The 24,177-nt window shown below is 40.3% G+C and overlaps 2 protein-coding genes across 3 annotated transcripts; one reads left to right on the forward strand and one right to left on the reverse strand.

The window, feature by feature from the left end:
- The first annotated feature begins 763 nt into the window (after nt 1–763).
- On the forward strand, nt 764–4,781 carry tmem263 (transmembrane protein 263). Of its 2 annotated transcripts, none has more exons than XM_079224070.1 (3): nt 764–894; nt 2,350–2,420; nt 3,157–4,781. In XM_079224070.1, exons 2-3 carry the CDS (start codon nt 2,354–2,356, stop codon nt 3,468–3,470), a joined length of 381 nt encoding a protein of 126 aa, XP_079080196.1. In that variant the 5' UTR covers nt 764–894; nt 2,350–2,353; the 3' UTR covers nt 3,471–4,781. The 2 variants fall into 2 exon arrangements, with proteins under 2 accessions (XP_079080196.1, XP_079080197.1); XM_079224071.1 differs by having other exon boundaries at nt 817–889.
- A 7,754-nt stretch (nt 4,782–12,535) lies between these two features.
- LOC306741832 (zona pellucida sperm-binding protein 4-like) lies at nt 12,536–15,588 on the reverse strand (the record flags this gene model as incomplete). The annotated part of the gene is made up of 10 exons (XM_079224149.1): nt 12,536–12,627; nt 12,709–12,784; nt 12,867–13,014; nt 13,635–13,827; nt 13,903–14,066; nt 14,315–14,412; nt 14,502–14,686; nt 14,787–14,951; nt 15,072–15,378; nt 15,520–15,588. 10 exons carry the CDS (start codon nt 15,586–15,588, stop codon nt 12,536–12,538), a joined length of 1,497 nt encoding a protein of 498 aa, XP_079080275.1.
- Between the last annotated feature and the right edge of the window lie 8,589 nt (nt 15,589–24,177).

The following is a 24,177-nucleotide window of genomic DNA, read 5'->3' on the forward strand; positions in this document are numbered from 1 at the left end:
TTCTATAAAGCGTGTATATATTTGCAGACACAACACTTTATAACACTTGAATCACTTAGCCACTTTGATTACGTTCAACTGGTGCAATAGAAATACATTTAAATACTTTTGATATACTTTTTATTCCGTCTGTATATTTAATATTGCTATTGTATTCTTCTTTACTGTTTTTATTACTGTTGATTTATATTACTTGATGTTTATTTACTATGTGTCTCTTGTGTGCACTGCTGCTGTAATCCTGCAATTTCCCCACTGCGGGACTAATAAAGGATTATTTTATTTTATACAGTGTGTATTTTACAAATACAGTAGTGTGTATTTTGTATGCCGATACAAGAGACGATCTTTGGTTTAGAGCCATGGAGGATGTACGTCACTTCCGCTTTGAGGGGTAGATGTTGTTTTGGTGTTGTCGGGCCAGTGTCGTCTCCCGCCAAAGTGATGAACAAAACAAGGCCTTCTTATCTTATCTTTTATTTTCTGATTACTGCGATACTCTCCACAGTTGCACCTAATCATCACCATGACAGCTTCACTCATTCTGCATTTAAAAAACACACAGAATAATAAAAGACCCCGTGTTAGTGCATGAGCTAAAATATTGAACAATAGCAGGCTACTATCATCCAGACAGCAGCTGTGTATGCATGTGTTTTCATAAAGGCAGCCAGCAGCCGGAGCTTCATCCTGTGTGTGTTACCTCTGTGTGTGTTTATGGGTGGAGACTGAGGTCCTCCTCACAATATAGCCAGACAGACAACACAGGTCAGCTTAACCACCAGCAGCTACATTGTCAGAGGCCGTGTCGCCTGATCCGCTTTTGTTTTGCGCAGAAAGTCCCGCACATAGCGCACAATAACGTTACATTGGACCCGTCTGATACAAAGTAAGGTAAGTACTAGTTTTTGGTTCAGTTTGTGTAATGACAGACAAGCAACTGAAGCTTGCAGAGCCACTAAATACTGAGTCACGGTATCTCGCACACATCCGTTTCAAAGTCCCTCGATCATCGGGACAAATATAAATACTAATGAATGCCGATCGGTGAGGAAAACCCCGTTAAAGCGCTGGTTTGTGTTTCCGGGGAGACGTGACGTGTCTGGGTGTCTCAGCTAGACGATTACCAATAAGCTAATTATGGCGACTAAAGGCAAAACAACCACATAGTTCAGCGTGTTAATTACACGTCCGACCATTTCTAGCTCTCGACGCGAGGCAGCACCGACTCTGACGTGTTAAATTGTGTAGCACATTGTGCCAACTTATAATCAAAGTATGTGTTTTAACCGCCTCTACGTTAGGTAACGTTAGCTCGAGTCACAACGTCCACGTAAACGCAGTTTCCCACCAAAGCAAACGCTGTAGGTTTAGCTCACGTTGTACGTCGGGCCTTTGGCCAGCTACTTGTTTAGATATGTTTAATCTGAACCTAACTGGGGTTTGCATGGCGGTAATGCTTTTTCCAATCACTTAATTGTCACCCAGGTGCCAAACGCGCCTCTTTGTTCCTCGTTTACTTCATAAACTCTTTGACCGAAGGAATAACGCTGTCTGAGCAGATTTCATAACTTCACCAACAAGGCACCTTTTTGACTTTCTAAGAACAAAAAAAGCAACATTACAGATGAACGGGTAACAAACTGTTAACGTTATTTAGGGAGCAAGTTGTGTGATCATTCCTACAAAGAGTCATGGAGTTCATTCCTTCACGCTGTCAGTGTGTCATTGTTTATCTTTGTTTCCCAAAGTCCAGAAGACTACTGCTAAATTCGTTTTTCTTCTTTCACGGTCGGTTGTTTTAAATTGAGATATTCTGTGTTTATCGTGAGTTTTTAACCTGTTGTACAGCTCTGTGGCAGACAGTGAACAGGTCTGCCTTGTTTCAGGATCAGCACACCCAAAGCAAGCTCCTGTTATTGTCCTTACGCACCCCCATCTAGCTGTTTACTTTAAAAAGGCTTTCTCTGCAGACATTCAGCGTTTCGTCTGTTTGGAATAAAGGCTTTTAATGACAAATACAGCATGTAGCTTTGTCACAATTATAGTGTGAACGTTGGAGCAGCTCATAAATGTACCAGGTAGAAGAAGGAGCACATTTTAAGGGGTCAAACAAAAACCAACATCTTGTTTCTTTGTTCTACTGTTCCTCTCTCATCATACAAGACATACATACACACAGAAATATATGCAACAACAATCACAGGCACATATCTCTAACAAGGTGTAGATCATACCCAAAATTACAGAAAGTTGCCAGAAGGAAAACTTTAATGTTACACAAAATCTCTTTCCCTATAGTTTCCAACACTGCATATCTGTTGGTAATTGTATCATTTATTTTTGCAGAGATATGAGTCAGGCAGAGCATGTGCCTGAGGACATGCCTGCATACCTCAACGATGAGCCAGTAGCTACAGGTACGTTTAGTTGCAAAGGTCCTCTGAGACAATTCTGTTTATTGACCCCAATGCTTTCAAATGTGTTGGATCCTGTTTTCAGAAAAAGACCTAAGCGTGTGACAAATTATATGGAAACATGATTATGGATTTTACATGGGGATTAGCTTTTTCTGCAATAATCAGTTTCTAGTAAACGTAATATGTGCAGATTTTTAAGGAGCAGTTGATTGATTAATAAAGTTGTTGATGGACAGACAATTAAGCAGCAACAACTTATATTATTGATTTAATCATGAAAGTCATTATTCAAGCTAAAGTACTAAACATTTCCAGCTTCTCAAATGTGAGGATTTTTTTTTAATTTTCTTTGTTTGTATATTATTGTAACTTGAATATTTTTCACTGACATTATTCAATTAGTAAATAAGAAGAACAAACCGATTAATCAATGAAAATAATCATCCATAGTGTCATGGACAGTTTAGTAGAATCTTGGGTACCGCGACATAAACGGGTGTTAAAGGCCCGTGAAGATACAATAGGTTTGGAGTAGAGCTGAAATGCGTTATTTATCAATGAGTCCATCTACAGAAAATGAATCGGCAACTGTTTTGATACCAGACTAGAAGAATGATTACGGTTAAGTGAAAAGTAAAGAATTATTTGTTGCAGCCTTAGTTTGAAGCACTTCCTCTTACTTATTTAGAAGCGAAACATTGGATCTTAAAATGTTGCTTTTATTGTTCTAAACCAGATGACGACGATGACGACAACAAGGACCATCCACAGGCGCAGCCGAGCATGTTCGGCAGGTTGGCGGGGGGCTTGTATGGTGCCACCAAGGGAGCTTTAGGAGCGACTGCAGGCGGTGTGGCATGGATAGGAGGAAAGAGTCTGGACCTCACCAAGACCACGGTCAGCTCTGTCGCTGCTCTGCCTGGGATTGGAGTGGGTCTGGTCAAAGGAGGAGTGTGTGCTGTAGCCGGAGGAGTGACTGCTGTTGGTTCTGCTGTGTACAGCAAAGTTCCCATCGGAGGAGGAGGCAAAAAGAAGGACAAGTCTGACTGACGGAGAGAGGAGGAGAGTGAACGCACACAGCTGAGGTGTTATGGCTCGCACTGTGCCGTTTCCTGTGTTTGTGTCATGAGCAGGAAAAGAGCCACAGAGGACTCAAAGGTTTAGTGTACATGTTTTTGGTGAAGGGAGTCTTTGTTTGTTTTTCTTTAGGTTTTCTTTATTAATGGTTGGTAAACCCATGTTCATATACTTAAGTGACCAGGACCTCAAAAGCATGAACCAACAAAGACTCTCCTGCTCTGTTAAAGTAAACACACTATTATCACCAGTGCCTGAATTTATTCAAATACAAATGTCCATGTTTCCTTTTTGATAATAAGTGACAACACTGTTTTCACTGTTGTACTTGCCACATAAGTTAACTTTGGTACCAGAGGAGAAAAGCTCCTAAAGACTCACTTGCGAGACAATCATTGATCAATGGTGATCTGTCACTGACAAACAGGTGTTTCGCTGTTAACTAACATTGATCCGAAAATGTGTACATTGTGACTAAATCAGCTTTTGTTAAGTTAATCGCCTCTGTTCAGCTTGCACAAATGAACAAACACGTGTGATCAAAGATGTGATCTTTGAAGTAAAGTCCAGTTTAATATCTAAACCTCCTGCTGACTGGACTGTGGATATTTCACTGGTGAATTCATGTGACGGTTTCAGTTTTCCTCTGAATTCACATTGCCCTCTTGTGTTTATATTGCCAACTCAGTGAAAGGTGAGTCATACTTTTGATACAGAATCAGATATATTACAATAAATATTGTCACAATGTGAAAGATAGAGTATTTTGATTGTAATTAATTTAGCTTCCAGTTGTAATGTTAATTGATTCACTATGAATGCCATTTTATACGTGGAACGTATTTTGACTTACTATATATTTTGATAGTTACTTCGATGTGTCAATCAAATCAAAGTATGTCAACATATATCCTTTGGACACAGGTGCTTCATAATGGCATACATCTCTCCCAATGTATCATCAAAGCATAGTTCTCAATCCGAATGTTCCCCAAATGCTTCTCCATCTTGCTTAGCGAACCTGAAAGCTGCAGTTTTGACTTTACATTCAAGTGTCAAGTGCATTTTCGCTGCGAAACCTATGGAGTACATATAATGAAAAAAGCCTTTTTGTAAGTTTACCGTAAACTGTAAAATGTCATTCAAGTCTCTCATGTTACAGAACTAAGCTTTCAAAGGTTTTGTTGAATCAGTGTTGCAAGATGTTTGAAAGTTTGTTGAACGATTTTTTTTTTAAACATGCCAATATTCAGAACGTGTTTAAATAAAACATATGCTGAAGGCTGTGTATGTATCGTGTTCCATCACTTGTGAATCCAAACACTATAATCTTACTTCTTTGTTTGTTTTTTCTTTTACAATAGATATTTCACTATGTTCTTTAGTTCTTCACTTTTATGATTCACTGCTCTATTTTAGACCAAAAAAAAAAAGGTAATTTGATTAAGGTAAATATGAAATAATTATTGTAAAAAAAAAAGCAAGACTCTTCGAGATGATCAAGACCGGACTTTGGTCAGAATGTACAAACCAGTTTTATTTGTTTTTTTGCAATATGAAGAAAAAAGATTACAGTAGTGGATCAAGGACAAACAAGGAAAAGAAAAGACAAAATGTAAAAAGTTAAAATCCCCAAAAGACCTTCAAAAGTGTCCAAGACACTAAAGACCTCAAGAGCCTTTCAGCCCTGATTCTTTGTTCTCTCCTATTTGTACAGCTTTACTCTGCGCCAACATTCACTTATTTTCTTGTGTTTTTCCATTCAGTCAACACAGAAGCACATATGATTACATATTGACACTAAATATATGAGATTTGTAAAGAACATATTGATATCTGAGACCAAAACACTCTGAGCGCAATATAAGGAAATAAAACGTAACTCATTAAAGAGAATGCAACTTGAATAAGTATAGAACATATGAATACAAAGTCAATTGCGCTTTAAGATAGCACTTCCTATGATTATAGGTTATAAGAGTCATGTTTCATATTTGTCAGTTAGGTGTGAAAACCACAACATGCCTAAAAGAATCCAATGTTAGCTGTCAGCGAGATGCCCAAACCACAGAATGTTGCTGGTGCATGTTTCAGGGTCTCGCTCCTCAGGAAGTAGAGGTGTTGAGTAGCATCAACATTCATCTGCATGACCACAGCTTCATTCCGTTTCAAGTATTTGTTTCAATTAATTAATTGGTGAATATGTTATTTAACTATAATAATAGAGAGATCGGTTTTAGGTGTGGTGTGTCTCGGACATTTTCGGTGGATACCTCAACAATAGCTTTTGTGACGTGACAGTTTATTGAAGAAAAGGAAATCTACTCAGTCCTCTCTCCAACCATGGAAACTTCACTGATGACAATCCTTTGTGGACAGAAGAGTGCTGTGTTTAGGAACAGTTATTGTAAACCAACGCTGTGATGATGTAAATCATGAAAGCAGATTAACTGCAGACGGAATAATCAGAAGAATTGAGATACAGTAGTACAAGTCAAATACAAGGATGTAATCGCAATGCAATGCCACCACTAAATCTGAAGGTTTCTGCTTCTAGGTGAGTATTTAACATGTGCGCTTAACTTACAGAATTAGAAAATACCAAAGATGGTCTTTCTTTGCTAATCTAGACGTGTGCAGATGTCATTGGATCAGATAGAAGTACATGTGAGCTACTGCTCCTAGTTAAGGAAGGCCATGACCTTGATGTACATTTTTCAGTGACCGCCATGTAACCAGGGGAACCCAATGGCCCTGTTGCTCAGTTTTACAGGAACAGCAAACTACCTCAATTAATATATTGTTATTTATATAAATCAGAATCAGCATCAAGTGTGTACACATACAATGAATATATCTAAATATACATACACAGATATAGACATACGGATAAAAAACAGGCAATAACGACAATTTGAATACTAACATGCAACACATCTTAGAGATGTGAGAGTAGCTGTGCTCTTCATGGACACTGAAGCGAGCAAGAAAGATCGCAGCTGACCCCTCTCACCCTGGACACAACCTGTTCGTGTCTCTTCCCTCTGGCAGGAGGTTGAGGTCCATCAGGACAAAGACATCACGCCACACTAACAGTTTCTTCCCGTCGGCAGTCGCGCTCATCAACAGAGCCCGGGTTCCCCACTGACTGATTCTATCACCACAGGACTATTTCTCGGACAATTCTTTCGGATCATTTTTCTTCCTTTTCTCTCTTCTCACCGGTCATTCCACTGCACACTTCATATTTAAACAATCATGCCACCTAACACACACTTAACTTTAACTTTCACTTAAACACACATGTCACTTTAACTGTTGTCTGAGCACTTTATCCTTATCTATAATTGATTTAAATATCATTGCACTGTTGCTGTCGTTGTCTGTGATTGTTGTTTGTCTTGTCTCGTCTAATGTATGCACCTTCCACCTAACTAAATTCCTCGTTTGTGTAAACATTCCTGGCAATAAACGGTTTCTGATTCTGATTCTGATGTTTCAGTCTTATCCAATAACTCATATAGTCAACTCTGACTACATTGTTCACACACACCACAGTTTCAGTACCACTGTATCATTCTTTCAAAATGATCAAAGTGCCAACATTATGATGATTTTAAAATGTTTGTAAAGTGTCTCTGAGTTTTATGAAAAGCGCTATATAAATCAAATGTATTAATATTATTATTATTATGATGATGTGTAAACGCGTCTGTTGGCCAGTGCTTTTGTTCTGTGCATTCCTTGATGCGCCATGTGTAGCTTTTGCAGCACATCTCTTCTCATCACATTCGGAACGATTATTCTGTCACCGGCAAACATTATGCCGTCTCTCACAGACACAGTGTGTCTGATGGACCAGTATTGTGCCATTCGCATGTCCACCTGTTTCTTGTGGTGTGGCCAGCCTTTTCTGTGTGTGCTTTGCAGAAGTTGCAGGGCATCGTCTTTCTGTGTCTCACCTTTTAGCTTTTCTAGTGACCCTATGCTGAGAGCGTCCGTGGGCTCCAAGGCATAGATCACTTTCACATCAGACATGTCGTCTTCTGATGTAGCTTGGTCCTGTATGAGTGCTCGGGACAGCGTGTCTGCGATCAGCATCTCTTTACCTGGCTTGTAGATGACATCCAGGTCATATCGCTGTAGCTGCAGTAGCATTCTTTGCAGTCTGGATGGTGCTGCGCCCAAAGGCTTTCTCAGGATGTTCTCAAGTGGCTTATGGTCTGACTGGACATTAACTCTCACTCCATAGGCGTATTGATGAAACTTTTTGACGGCGAATACGATGGCCAAAAGCTCTTTTTCTATCTGAGCATAATTCTGCTCCGATCCAGTAAGAGCCCTTGATGCATAGGCTATTGGGTGTTCATCTTGAAGCAGACACGCTTCCAGCCCATCCTTAGATGCATCAGCCTGTATAACAAGCTGTTTCCTTGGATCAAAAAACCTGAGCACAGGTGTATTGGTAAAGGCCTCTTTGAGTCTCTTGATGGCCGCATCATGTTCATGTTGCCACAGCCACACCCTGTCTTTGCGCAGCAGCTGTCTCAAAGGCGCTGTGAGGGTGGCTTCACCTGGAATGTATTGATCAAGATATTTCATCATGCCTAACATTCGCTGTAGCCCTGCTTTGTCCTCAGGTGACGGCATCGCTGTGATGGCTTTTATTTTTGTGTCGTCCGCCTTCACTCCTTCTGCAGTGACCACATGCCCCATGTACTTGACACTGTCCACTTTGAATTGTATCTTTTCTTTGTTGAATTTTACGTTTGCTTCTTTTGCTCGCGTTATTACCTTTTGTAGTATTTTATCATGTTCCACTTCTGTGGATGCTTCAATGATCAGATCATCTGCTATGATATGGACTCCCTGAATGTCACAGAAAGTTTCGCAGTTGCGCTGTTGGAAGACTTCACTTGCCGATTTGATTCCAAAAGGCATGCGTTTGAATCTGTATCTCCCCCACGGGGGGTTAAAAGTGCACAGCCGCGATGATACCTCGTCAAGCTTCACCTGCCAATAACCATCTTTCTCATCAAGCACAGAAAATATTTTCTGGCCAGCAAGTTTGCTCAGCACTTCATCAGTCGTGGGAATGGAGTAATGCTGGGCTCAGGATCGCTTTATTTAAGTCACTGGGATCCAGACAGAGCCGCAGCTTGTTTAGTCTTTCTTTTCAGTGACTACCAGGCTGTTGATGTGGACTCAGTCACTTTTGCAATCACATCAGTTTGCAGCAGGCTATCAAGTGAGGCTTTCAGTCTGTCCATGAATGCAAGTGGTATTTTTCTACATCCGTGTATGACTGGTGTGACGTTGGGGTCTGTGTGAATGTGATATTCTCCATCAAACTCACCGAGTCCATTGAAGACTGATGGATGTTGGGATATTAATTCTTCTTTTGTCGCTGGATGTCTCACTGCCAATGTGTCGATGTCCACTCTTTTGATCAGGCTGAGCTCTTCGCACGCCTCCCTGCCTATGTTGGGTACGGTGGAGTGCCTTGACATATAAAATGTGAGGTCTGCCTGGGCCTTTGAAGTCGAACATGTGAGCGTCCCTTCAGGCTCTAACCTCACCCCTCCATATGCTATCAGCACTGTTTTTGTGGGTTTCAAAGAAAACTTTCCACTCCTCTCCCCTCTGTTTTTTTTCGTCATGGAGTTGAATACCTTAAGTGGCAGGACATTTGCCTCTGCTCCTGATTCAAGCTTAAACTGGACAGGCATGTTTACTTTTGGTTGGTCAAGTCTCACTGTGCCAATAAACAGTCCATCAAATTCTGTGCCTATTTGGTGCACTGTTTTCCGTGTCTGTGTCTGACCTGTCCTGCACATTCTTGCATAATGATTTTGCTTACCACATTTGTTGCATGTTGCTCCATATGCAGGACATTGGCGTGGTTGGTGTGACTTTCCACAATTTCGGCATATTGTACTCGGTCCTTTGCTTTGCATGTATGTTGCTGACGGTTTCATTTTATTTAGTGTTTGCTTGTCCCATGCTTTACGTTCGTGTAGTATGTGCACTGCTGTCTCATTTCTGGCTGCACCCATAGCCTGTATCTGAGCCTTGGTGGTCTCTGCAGCACGACACGTGTTTATCGCTCTCTCCAACGTGAGATTAGGCTCCCTCAAAAGTCTCTCCTTTAAGCGCTGATCGCTCAGGCTGAAAACAAACTTGTCTCTGATCATGTCCATCTCCGAGGCGCCAAATTCACAGTCTATACTTTTCATTTTCAGTTCAGTTAAATACTTTTCAACTGTTATGTTCTCGGTCATAGGATGCGCCCAAAACTGGTATCGTTCAAACACTGTATTTTTCTTTGGTAAACAGTATGAGTTGAAGGCTGCCAGAATTCCACTCACTGTTTCATTATTGTCTTCGTCAAGATTCTTTTCCAGCGTGTTGTAGACCTCCATTGCCTCTTCGCCTAGTGCATGCAGTAGAATAGCTACGTGGATCTTCTCGTCCTTTCCTTCTGCTCCACTCGCGGTCATGTATATCTGAAAGCGCTGTTCCCATCGTCTCCAATTTTCTCCCAAGTTGCCGGTTAACACCAACGGCGACGGCAGCTGAAACTGTTCCATTTTTAGTTAGCCGTTAGCTTTTCCCACTGCTCGTCTCCGCCGCCGTACCTGTTAGCTGTTAGCTGTAGCTTCCTCTTCAGGAAAACTCGGTGTATATTCCTTAGGCAAAATGACGAATTTGACCATCTTCTGACACCATGTAATAGTTCGTTATGACCGTTGGCGATTGGAATAATGCGAATGAGATTACTTCCAGTAGTCCATATTTATTACGTGCTCGAGTTGAACATACAAGCAGCCAACGTACGTTCCCTGGCTCATCACGCACACTGAACTCGTGTAATACTGGGCCTCTGTTATGAACCTAAACAGTATTAGTGCGCGGCACTATATCCTACAAATACAGGATGAATACAAATGGCGCAAAAGAAGCTAAATGAAGCAGCCACAAAACGTATATTTTAACGGTCTAAATGATACGCAACAGCCATGATCCATCACTGCGATGACCGTGGCCAAGGGGTTGAAGGCTCTGTTGGGCCTTTGCAGGAGATTCACTAACCCTTGGCCCTGAGCTTGTACCTCTGTTCCAACTAAGCATGCTAGCAGTGCTAGTGCCAGAAAAGAGGCGACACCCCAGTGCTTTGCCATGGTTCAACAGCAGTTTGACCAGGACAGTAACCAAAAGTACAACTTGTGTTGTATATGCTGACACATTTATATACGTGACTAGGCTTCGTGTTTTTTTAAAACCCTCCTCTGAGGCAGAATAACCACACAATTACAGTTTCCCATCTTTTCAATATCCACTTAAAATGGGAGTATTATGTTGTGTTTTTGTATACTATTTAGGGGGATGATTTGATAAGCCTTTTGGCAACTTCACAAGCTCAGACACGTGTTCTATTAGATCAGGTCACCTTTTTTTTTTTAAAAGGTCTTTGTGACCTCAAAAGCTATTTGTCTCCAAATGTTTATTTTGCTAGTGCACAATTGCAAACGTATTGATCTTTTCTCTGGAACAAAGTTTGTCATAATATGTGCCTTATGAACACTTTTACGTTTATAGATGTATTATACAATACATAGATAGAGTATTACATAACTATTGTAGCTTGGGAGGAAACAGATGAAAAAGGTGAAGGTCTTTTGTAATCTAGTTATAATAACTGGTGTGGTAGCAAATTTACCTTACTTACCTCAACCCTGTAGCACCGTTTCTATCATATTTGATACATGAGTTTCAGAGACCTCTACATCATTAAGGTAAACAGTACTTCCCTCAAAGACCTGTTGTATACAATTGTATACATGTACTCTGTCATCTGGTGGAGTTTCCAAGCACTGCAGGCAATAGATGGCATTTAATTGCCGTTTTCAAAATGGCAGCCGTCACAAAGTTACTCGTTCGTTTTTTCCAGGGAAATCATTGCTAATTCTGAAAAGGTTACCCTAAGAATTACTTTTATATTGTTACTAATATTTCAATATGAATAGTTACTGTATTGAAGCAACCTATAATTACTTCATGTTTCGTTCCTTATTTTAAAGTAAAATCGTTCTGAAAACACATGTATCAAAGATGACACAGCAGGTATTTAAATTATCAGCATTGTATTTTATTTCATTATAATAATCTGGATTATGCTATATAAAAATGCCAAATACACTGTTTTGATCATTTAATTAAACTAATTAAAGCTAGAAATATCATAGAAAGATATATTGAATTGATATTTATATTATTCGATGGATTAGGCTTCACAAAGTTGTATTTTTTTTACCTTCAATGGTGTTGGCTCAATGAAATCCATCATCATATGTTTAAAAGGGTCTTGTTGGAGGTGGGTGTGCTGCCTGTTGAGACTTTAACTGGTCTGCCAACATTGTGCGTTGCACAGGTGATGCAGGCTCGGCAGTGTTTCTGTGCATAAAAACCTTTCGTGAACCAATTTGTTGTAATAATTTCAATCATACTACCCCTTGTCGCTTGGTCTTTACCGTGCGATAACTTAGCGTAGTGAGAAAAGAAATGCTTAGGGAGACAAGGTTCATCATTGGATTTGAGAAATTTACGATGAGCCCAGGTGGCGCCAAAATCATGAACAATGCGAAACGGCTACTCTAAATGGTGACTGTTTTACCATCTGCGGCTTTACATGCTTTTGTTTCTTTATGAGCTTGAAACAAAAATAGAAATGTGTGTTGTATTTTGTTTTGTTTCAGAAGAACCATGAAATATTACTGCCATTGTAACCTGTTTGTAAGAACATCACTAACAATTCTTAATTAAAAAAGTAATATGTACACAAGTTGTCAAAGTATTTGCAGCACATCAAAGCCAATATATTTTATTAAAAATGTGTCTACAATATTTTTGGGAATCAATTTCATTCTTCCTGCAGCACACATTTGTAGTCTTTTTGCAATCATTACATTATACAGTGTATCATGTGCAAATCTTTTACTTCATGATCTGGGCCAAATTCTTGAGTTCGACACTGCTGTTTACTCCGGAGAGGCTCCCATGATCACTGGTCCTACAGAAACCACAACCTTTGACTCAGAATGTGTCTGGTCCACAGCCATGACATCTCTCCCTACAAACAGACAAACAAACATGGTCAGATTCATGTGTATATTGCTCCTTTAATTCTGCAGATTATAAATTCATCTCTTACTTTTTCTGTAGCATATTGGTTCACAGGAGTAGCCCGCTGCAGGAGTGCACACAGCTGTACTGCAGTGAATGTACACCTGAACAAAGAAAACCATGTAAGCAGAGCAATACAAACATATGTTGTTGAATCAGTTTATCATCAGTGGATTAAATTATTACCTGTTCCCTCATAGGTTGCTTTGAACTGTGGTCAACAAAGGTAAACATTTTGAAAAGGAAACGTCTGTAGTGACTGGGAAAGGCCAGACCAGAGGAGGCATCGACTGGAACCAGTGAGGACAAGTAGTTATCATTCCTGCATGGACACCTAGATAAAAAAAGAAAATGGCATCAAGGCAACTCCTCTGTAATTCAATTAAAAAGGAAGCAGTGTTTTCATAGCATTAATTTCTCTATCACTAATCCTAATGAACCATCCCGGCCACTCAGGTCGTCTGGGACGAGTCTACTTTCTGTTCCAAGAGTCAGAACTAAACATGGAGAAGCAGCGTTCAGCTTTTCTGCTCCACATATCTGGAACTAGGTCCCTGAAAGCTGCAGGTCTGCTGAGACCCTCAGCTCCTTTAAGTCCACATTGAAGACTTTTCTGTTTGCTGCTGCCTTTAACTGAACCAGATTTAATTACTGCATCTCACTACTGCATTTTATTTCTTAAACTGCACTGCAACTTTTATTTTTTAAGTTGTTTTTTCTACTTTTATTTTGTTTTTGACTGTTTTAATGTTTTCTTTACTGTTTTTAAATCTGCATTATGTTTTGATGCTTTTAATGGTTTTATGTGAAGCACTTTGAATCGCCTTGTTGTTGAAATGTGCTATACAAATAAACTTGCCTTGCCTTGCCTAATGAGCAGAAGTGTAAACTCTGACAAAAATGGTTGAACATGTTGTCGTAAACAGGACAATGTTAAATTGGTGTTTTAGTTACCCGTCTGTCAGAATGTCCCACTGGGGCAGACTGTGAGGGTTGGGGCTTGTGGTCGCCCAACAGCGACCAAGAGTCAGAACAAGGTTGGGATCTGTCTTTTCCATGAGTTGAACCTCCACGTATACAGGGTCCCTCAGTACTTTGGTCACAGGATAGTCAGCCTCCGTGTAGAACGAGGTATAGGCCACATCCACTGTGAGAGCAGGGACCAGTTAGTATGACAGCCATCTACAAACACAGCAGCGCTGCCAGGCCGACCTTCACTTACCGTCATTACAGCCCTTTGAGATGCATTGTCCATTACCCAACCTCAGTTCTACTCTGATGGGTCCCAGAGCAGAAACTGGGAGAAGAAGATCCTCTGGTAACGGTAATACTTCTACAACCACAGTTTGAACAGCGGTGCCGATGTATCTAGCCTGGAAGATCAATCTGAAAAGAGAAAACTGGCGTTATGTTGCTTTGTCAGATCTGTTATTTAGATATTACAAAATGACTTTAGTTCTTTGATTTTATATAGCGCTTTTCTGAATACTCAAAGACGCTTTACATAGGAATCATTCACCCACTGATGAGAGGAGCTACCATGCAAGGTGCCACATCAGGACTATCTAACATTTATACACCGTAGGCGCAACTACAGGAGCAATTTAAAAAAGCTTTAAAAAAGCATCACCTACTCGTAGTGACTGTCCCTGGTAATGACTCCACGAGGCCCGGTTTCCACTTCATATGAGGAGAACATTTTGTTCTCATAGATTATAACACCAGGCTCCTCCTACAAAAGGTAAAAGAAAAAGGCATTATGGGGTAAAAATTTTACATTTTTTTTAACTGGTGGAAAAGTTGAGAAACTCAAGGTCTTACCAAAACAACGGTGCCACATGAGGTAACAGGAAAGTAATAGATGGCAAAGTCTGAATTAGAGTCAACATATGAACAGCCTTGATCTTTGCCCAACAGTGAGATTGACTCGAGGTCAATGTTGGGCAGAGTGGCATCTCTCGCCACTACGACAATGAAATGTCCGTCCTTGGTGCACTGAACGGTCACTGGTGGCATAAAAACAAGCATTGACAGGTTAAAGATTTATAACACCTTTTTTGCATCCTCCATTACGGTCCATTGCATGACATTCTTTTCAAAACTCACCTGCCTTTCCATAGTAGCACTGTTGGCCATCAAAGCAGCAGTTGATGTCTTTGCATCCATCAGGAGAGATCTCAGGACTTCCACATGGGATTCTCGTGCTTTTTGACACTTCACAAATCTCGACAGGAGGAGGGATTTGAAGTTTCTGCTGCTGCTGACCACCGACTGGTGTTTGGTCGTGGAGAAGGCCCTGGTGATGGCCGTGGTGATGGTTATGGCCGTGGCCGTGGTGATGGTGATGGCCGTGGTGATGGTGATGGCCGTGGTGATGGTGATGGTGATGACCGTGACCGTGACCGTGACCGTGACCGTGACCGTGACCCAGCCCCAGCCCCAGACCCAGCCCCAGACCCTGACCCTGACCCTGACCCTGACCTAGCGCCAGCCCCAGCCCAAGCCCCAGCCCCTGGCCCTGGCCCTGGCCCTGGCCCTGACCCAGCCCCAGCCCAAGCCCCAGCCCCTGGCCCTGGCCCTGGCCCTGGCCCTGGCCCTGACCCAGCCCCAGCCCCAGCCCCAGCCCCAGCCCCTGGCCCTGACCTTGACCCTGGCCCTGGCCTTGACCCTGGCCCCGCCCCTGGCCCTGGCCCTGGCCCTGGCCCTGGCCCCGGCCCTGGCCCTGGCCCTGACCCTGGCCCCGACCCTGGCCCTGGCCCCGGCCCTGGCCCCGGCCCTGGCCCTGTTGTCCAGCGCTCTTTGCAGGAAGGTTCAGCCACCCTTGGCCTTGAGCTTCTACCTCTGTTCCAACTAAGCATGCTAGCAGTGCTAGTGCCACGAAAGAGGCGACACCCCAGTGCTTTGCCATGGTTCAACAGCAGTTTGACCTCTACAGTCACCAAGTGTACAACATATGAATGCTGCCACATTTATATATGTGACTCAGCTTAATGATTTAAAAAAAAAAACCTCCTCTGAGGCAGAATAACCACCAATTACAGCTTCCCATCTTTTCAATAGCCACTTAAAAGCTGTCGTGTTTTTTTATATTATTTAGGGGGGTGATTTGATAAGCTTTTTGGCAACTTTACAAGATCAGACACGTGTCCTATTAGATCAGGTCACCTTTTTTTAAAAGTCTTTGTGACCTCAAGAGCCATTTGTCAAGTTATATTGCTCGTGCACAAGGGCAAACATATTGATCTTTTCTCTGGAACAAAGTTTGTCATAATATGTGCTTTATGAACACATTATTTTAAAACACAACCATCTTGCAGTTTCCTAAACATTGGAGCATTTAATCCACTGGAAGACAAATACATCTTTCAATCTAGGAAGACTTTTCTCGATGTATTATATAATACTTACATTATATTACATAACTATTGTAGCTTTGGAAGTAACAGATGAAAACGATGAAAGTATTTTATAATCTAGTTATAATAACTGGTGTGGTAGCACATTTACTTTACTTACCTTTAAGTCTTTTTCAACTTAAATGACAAATATCGTCAAACAGAATTGTCTATAAAATAATGAATTCTTGCAAGACGAGGTGCAGTTATACAGAGTCGCAAGGATCCTGTAGAAGTGAGGGAGAGGGAGAGAGAGAGAGGTGAAGACACACGAAGACACACGTAACACACGTTCACTGCTCTATTTAAGACAAAACTGAGATTTTTAGATTGAGACTTGAGATTTCTTTAACACTTTTGGAAAAAGGCGATGGAGCGTGTGTAAAGGTGCTCACAAGTTCAGAGGAAAAGAAAATTTGATCAAGGTAAATATCGAATAATTATTGTTCTTTCACTACGGTGTGGTTTGGATCAGGCTCCAAACAGGACAGAGACTACAACGCATAGTCAGGTCTGCAGAGAGAACTATTAGTTACAGCCTGCCCTCCATCCTGGATTTGTACTCCTGCAGTCAGGAAACGGGCTGGAAAGATCACTGCAGACCCTTCACACCCTGGACACAAGCTGTTCCGACTCCTCCCCTCTGGGAGGCGCTACAGGGCACTGTATGCCAAAACCACCAGACACAGGAACAGCTTCTTTCCACTGGCCGTCACCCTGATGAACAATTAATCAGACACCTCCATCTGCACTACTTACACTATTACCACCTTCTGCAGTAATATCCCAAATTCATTGTCCATCGTCATTGTTCAATTATTAGATAGATATTTATGTTGTACATATAAGTTAAATGTTAATGTTGATGCTTAGTTTCTGTGTTCTACTCTGTTGTCTTAAATGTCTTTTTTTATATTTCTCTTGTTCATTTGTATATAATATATACATATGTACGACGAGAGCAAAGTGTAACCGGAGTCAAATGCCATGTCAGGCCAATAAAGCTTATTCTGAAAATCCATCATGGTTCGTGTATGTTTTGATAGTTTGTTTTATAGTTTAGTCGAAAAAACAAAAATACAGAAATAGGCTTGTAGTGTATTCTTCATACATCTGCCATTCACTTTTCACGCAAGCTCACTTATAATGTCATTGCTCGGGGCTGTCGATCATGTTATCAGCTGGTCTCCTCTATCCAATAAGCACAAAGAAACACTTACATGGTTCGCCAACCATCTTACTCTTTTAAATATGATCTACCTTCAGTACGTTCATGTGGTTGCTCTCTCCGTCCAGTCTTCACAGATTCATCAACTTCATCAACTCATCATTATATCATCATCACCATCACCAGGTCTGGACTCCACGGGGGCATTTATCTGGTTGCTGATCGGGGAAGACGGCCCTCAGTTACAAATCTCCCTGTAGAGTCCAATTGCCAAAGACTCTGTCAAAACTTTATTGCCACGTATCATCTGTTAATAAGAAACAATTATATTTTCTTTATCTGACATCATCTGTCTCTCGTGATTAAACTGTCAGCCTATCCCAGGGGAAGATCTCTCTTACCTTTACGAGACTACGAAGTACGAAGGCACTCTTAGAGATGAGCGAGACCGGACTTTGGTCGGAATGTACAAAATACAAACCAGTTTTATTTGTTTTTGCAATAATAAGAAAAAAGATTGGATTAGTGGATCAAGTACAAATAAGTAAAAGAAAAGACAAAATGTCAAAAGTTAAAATCCCCAAAAAGACCTTCAAAAGTGTCCAAGACACTAAAGACCTCAAGAGCCTTTCAGCCCTGATTCTTTGTTCTCTCCTCCTATTATACTATAATCTTTACTCTGCGCCAAAATAAACTTATTCAATTCAATTCAATTCAGTTTATTTTATATAGCCCAACATCACAAATACAAGTTTGCCTCGGAGGGCTTTACAGTCTGTACACATAACATCCCTGTCCCGGGACCTCACATCGGATCAGGAAAAACTATTTACTCATGTTTTTCCATTCAGTCAACACCAAAGCACATATGATTGCATATTGATACATTATAGAAATAGAATATCTGAGACAAAAACACTCTGAGTTCAATATAAGGAAATAAAACGTAACTCATTAGAGAGAATGAAACTTGAATGAGTATAGAGCATATGAATAAAAAGTCTGTTTGGTGGATACCAAAAAAATTGTTTTTGTGACGTGACAGTTTATTGAGTCAGTCTACTTTTCGACCATGGAAACTTCACTGATGACAATCCTTTGTGGACAGAAGAGTGCTGTGTTTAGGAACAGTTATTGTAAATCAACGCTGTGATGATGTAAATCATGAAAGCAGATTAACTGCAGACGGAATAATCAGAAGAATTGAGATACAGTAGTACAAGTCAAATACACGGATGTAATCGCAATGCAATGCCACCACTAAATCTGAAGGTTTCTGCTTCTAGGTGAGTATTTAACATGTGCTTAACTTACAGAATTACAAAATACCAAAGATTGTCTTTCTTTGCTAATCTAGACGTGTGCAGATGTCATTGGATCAGATAGAAGTACATGTGAGCTACTGCTCCTAGTTAAGGAAGGCCATGACCTTGATGTACATTTTTCAGTGACCGCCATGTAACCAGAGGAACCCAATGGCCCTGTTGCTCAGTTTTACAGGAACAGCAAACTACCTCAATTAATATATTGTTATTAATATAAATCAGAAACAGTGTCAAGTGTGTACACATACAATGAATATATCTAAATATACATACACAGATATAGACATACGGATAAAAACTGGCAATAACGTCGAACAATCATTTGAATACGAACATGCGACACATCTTAGAGATGTGAGAGTAGCTGTGCTCTTCATGTTTCAGTCTTATCCAATAACTCATATAGTCAACTCCGACTACATTGTTCACACACATCACAGTGCTGTATCATTCTTTAGATCAAAGTGCCTACCACCACATTCCATCCCGTCGGCTCCGCTCCTCTGATGCCAACCTGAACCTACTGTCCATTCCACATTAGGACCAAGCACCGGACATGGGGTGACAGAGCTTGTCCATAGCTGCTCCCTCCCTCTGGAACTCTCTCTCCAAACTCATCCGTGACGGCACTGACCTTTCCATATTCGTGTGCTCTGTGTTTTTATTGTATAGCTCTGTTATGATAGTTTTAAAATGTTTGTAAAGTGTCTGAGTATTATCAAAAGCACTATATAAATCAAATGTATTAATATTATTATGATGATGTGATTTTGTCAGAGAGGTGACGACACTGACAGCAGAGTTAGAACAGCTAGATGTTGAAAGAGTATGACAGTAACAGTGATGATGGTGCACTGATGTAAAAATGGGAAGCACAGGTAAGAATAAACCAACTGTCTCTTTATTTTTTAATTGTCATTATTGCCTCGTGATCAACACATGATCACTCTTCCATGTAGGAATGTTTGGTTCTGAAATGAAACAAATATAATGAGTAAATACATGATGTGTATTACTAGGTTGCAAATTAACCATGAACATTAAATTTAACATAACTTTTACTCTGAGTCTACTTATAAAGACTCTGCTCTGCGTTCACTCAAGAAACAGCACAATACGGTGTACACGCGTGTTAACAGCAACAACTCTGCACACAAAAATGACTTTGATTCAATTTAAATATACTACTTGCCTACTGATGCAAACACATACCAGGGTAACGTTAGAAAAGAATACATTAGTGAATGTAAATAAATAAACCTGGGCTGATGGGCACAATGAATAATTTAACTCTTCAAATTAAAGCTTCTAATTTCAGGGTTGATGATAAAGTTGATGATCAGATGGTGGTGATGGTTGTTCGTGGTAAATCAAGATAAAACATGACAAGTACATTTTAGATAGACAGAAGTTTAGTTGTTTTTAACTTTGGTTCAACAGTACTATCATACACTGAACAATATAAATATCTTGAGATTACTCTTGACGAGCACATGACATTTAAAGAAGCGGTCGATGTCCTCGCTCAGTCAGCGGGAAGAGCACTGGGATCTGTACTGAACAAAGTTAAACAATGTGGTAATCTGGAATTCCATACTCATACACAACTCTAGTTCATGTGCAAGTCCTGTGGCTGACTATGTTTCTGGTGTTTGGGTTTTCCGTGACCACACGAGTTGTAACACTGTGCATCACAGAGCTATTTCATGCTTCTTGGGAGTTTACAAATCTACTTCTGTTTTGGCCATCAGTGGGGATATTGGTTGGGAACCTCCAAACATCAGACATAAGTGTTAAATGCTTCAATTTTGGAATATAGTTGTGAAGGTGTCTGATCAGAGAATAACTAAAAAGATATTTCAGTCGGACATTTTGCATTGCCATCCATCTCTGTTTAATTTAAACGATTTGTCATTTATTCTCCAGTTATTTTGTGATATTAAGAGGATTAGGACCAAACTGTTTCTCATGTATAAACAAAAATGGTCTGTTGGTATATGGTGTAAAATAAAGTTACAAACTTATTGTCTCAAAAAGAATACCTTTAGTGCAAAACTTTATGTGAAGTATAACTTAAACAAAAGACAAAGATCCCAATGTGCACATTTATACTCAGGAACATTACCATTAGTTTTCGAGACTGGTAGGTGTAACTACTCCAGAGGAGGACATAATCCGTTTGTTGTGTGAGATCGGGGAAATTGAGAATGCGGTTCACATTTTGTTTTACTGTCCTAATCTACGAGGACGTAAGGGATGTACTGTTTAATAAAAGGACTTCAGTTTATGTCGATTTCTTTTGGACGGATAACTGTGAAAAACTTGAGTCGTGCTTCAGTAAAGGAATCTTTTTAATACATTAATGACACAATCACAGAAGCTCTCATGACCTCTTCAGATTCGCTTGCATCGGCATGGTCATATGATAACAAGGAACACCACGTTCTTCACACAGAGACATGTAGGCATCCACAGTCTCAAGACTATCAGAAGGTCACTGTTAAAGCATATGTATGTTTTAACAGGAGAGTAGGTCAAATGCGAAGCCACAAGCCTTCACACATTATATGATTAATAATATAACTGTGAAACAGTAGTTGATTCAGAGTAAATACGTTTTTCTTCTAACATTTCCCTCATTTGTATACTAAGTATAACAATTTCATTAAAAGAAAAACGTTTTAGAATATATCATCAAAAAATTCTTATTGTCTAGAGTAACAATGCCTTATTTCTGAATAAAACTTCGTAGTCGGGTAAAGATGTTTATATCAGGATGAAAACCTTCTTGGAGGATAAAACCTTTCTATAAGCAACTTTTCCCTTCCTGAAATAAAATAATGTTCTTTTCTCCACCAGCTGCAGATATGGTACTGCAATCATCACTCTGGAATGTCTCTTGATTTTCGCCGTGTGAATCATAATTGTTTTATAGTCCAGTGTTGTCAGTTTGTTCAGACAGGGCCGCGATGGCCTTGTCATAATGCGGGTGAACCAGGAGTCTGCTGCCCCACTCCTTCACCTCGGTGGGGAAGTGGACCACGATTCCAGCAGTTTGTTGAAGGGGTTGTAAATCCCTGCTCTCTGCCATCCTCAGAACCCCTGGTCTCTGACCCGTCCAGTGCCGTGCTTGTAGGAAATATAAATACAACAGGATCAGTCAAACATTCTACAGATACCTCACCACCTCCCCCTCCGCCAGTAACATACCTAAATGCCATTCCATTCTGCATAATTTATCCAATCAACCCTATTTTATGGTTTCCACCAGAGAAATATTGACTCAAACTCTGCTACAATTTGATTCTGTGTGATGTCGTCACATTAACCCATTCAGGGTCCCCACCAGAGTTCCTTCAAAGAAGTACCTAGTGAAACAAGTGTAGTTTGCAGCTCAGGGTGAGAAATAGGACGGTGCTGGGTCATTATACTGGAAGGGGGGCACACCTTCTGTTACTTGGCTGTTCAGGGGAGAAGATTGGTTGTAGGACTAAGTGTTTAGAGTCTCAGTTAGTATGTAGTTCTGTTGAGATAAGTTACCCCGTCTGCATCTGTACTGCTTGGAGCGGTGGTGACATTATCATCAATAGTTGTTTTTGTGGTTGTGACTGGTCTGATTTAGGCCTTCTCTGGAAATTGATTTACCCTCATTTTGATAAAAAGTTTGGACATCCTGTCCAATGTTATCAACAGATAGTGTATACTCCCCTGAATCGCTTAGACTATTTAACTTATTTATTGTTCCTCTAATGGCATAAACCTGGTAGTCTAATCAGATGCCCTGGTCTAAGTGTCTCCATTGCTCTACCAATTTCTGCCAGTGTTTCCCACTGAAGCCCTGCCTTACAGACACCACTAAGCCTCTTATACGTTGTTAGTAATCTTCACTGGTTTCAGACAAATAGTCATATTGAATTCAAATCCCTGTTTACCCAGACTTCACATAAGAGGTGCTTGGTATCCGTAATTTAAGGTTTATCAGCTGCGAAACTCTGCAGGCAATTGGTTCACTTTCTGCAGTGTTTGCAAAACAAATATTTTTTTCCATCAAACTAAATTATTATATCTTTTTTTAAGTAATTAGCATAGTCATATGCAGTAAAAACTTCTTTTATGTATTAGTCCTGCTGACTGGGGACAGTGAACAATGATATTTCACCTCTGTCCCAGATACAGCAGCCAAGTGTGTTAAGACCTTGTTTACAAAACGTGTGGCGTTATCACAGTAAATTCTTTCTTAGTGTAGACCGAACCTCGGTATTATGTCTTTCGTCAAGGCTTCTGCCACCATTGTTAAAGCATCTGATGAATTAGTTGAAAATACTTCAACCTATTTTGAAAACCTTATTTTATAATCGTTTAGACAATAGTTATTCCCCTCACATTGGTTGAGTTCAATAGAATTCCTGCAAATGTACCAAAATGGATATTCTGGTTCTGGCAATTTTTTTTATTTGAGTGATTAGTAAAGCCATATGCTTAAAACACTTTAAAGCCATATGCATTAAACACCTTTCTAGATACCCTCCCACCTGTTTAGCCATAGTTTCACATGGCTAAAAAGAGCTGTATCTCTATGTAATGTTTAAGGTAATACTAATCTACCTTCAGGAAACCTTCAGAAACCTTTCATCATCCCTCCCACAGATATGTTTATTCTTATTTATTTTGCTTGCTGTGGAGCACTTGTTTTCATATTTCATTTTTATTTTTATTATTTTATTTAATGAAGTGTTGAACTTCAAAAGTAAAATGGTCTTTATCAATTCTTTATGCCTAATAGGCTTGTTAGATCAGTTCTTGGTAACACACTCTCAATACGGTCATGTGTTGTACCTTTATCAGCTGTGGGCAATAGTGTGGCTGGGTTAAGTGTTGTATCATCTCTCCATAGTCAAATGAGGTTGTGAAAGCAACACTGCCAGCATTAAGGATGTTTTGCAGGTGACATATAAGCGATTTTGGTATTTTTATTGTTAAAGGTCTGAATAACAATATCGACGTCGACGTTTCTACAGCCATTGAAGCTGCCATTACTGCTTGTAAACAAATGGGCATTGTTCTGGCAACAGAGTCTAATTGTGAGGAGTAGAACGCTCTGGGTCTTTGTCTACCCCCATGTTCCTGTGTCAAAACAGATGTCATGAACCCTCCTCTACAATCCACTGTTTGTGTAAAAGTTTCGTCGCAATTTAGGCAATCCCAGTCCTGATGAGCTTGTTAGCATCTTTTTTTTTAACCACAAAAGCTTTGTCTGCCTCTGCAGTCCAGCATAATTTGTCATGTGCTGCCATTGGTTCATCATAGATTAGTTTTGATAAAGGCTTTGCTAAATTCAGCAAAATTAGGAAACCAACGGTATTTCACTTTCTCTCTCTGATCCAAACACGATCCCTTTCCCACACACACACTCATTCCTTAATCTTCCTCTCTTCACATACCATACACCATCCAGTCCACTTTAAACAGTTTCACAATACTTTATTTCTTCTTTCTCTCTCTCTCTCTCTCTCCCCACAAAGCTGCAGTTTCTTTTTGTTTACTTTAATGTCCCAAAGAATTCCAAAATAGTGCCAGAGTCCCTTCTCTGCACTCTTATCTATTGTTTT

The sequence above is a fragment of the Taurulus bubalis genome (assembly GCF_910589615.1).
Source record: "Taurulus bubalis genome assembly, chromosome: 9".
NCBI lineage: Eukaryota > Metazoa > Chordata > Actinopteri > Perciformes > Cottidae > Taurulus > Taurulus bubalis.

Coding starts and splice junctions, on each gene's coding strand:
- tmem263 (XM_079224070.1), top strand. CDS start 2,354: ATGAGTCAGGCAGAGCATGTGCCTGAGGACATGCCTGCATACCTCAAC. Junction 2,421..3,156: donor CGATGAGCCAGTAGCTACAG/GTACGTTTAGTT, acceptor GTTCTAAACCAG/ATGACGACGATGACGACAAC.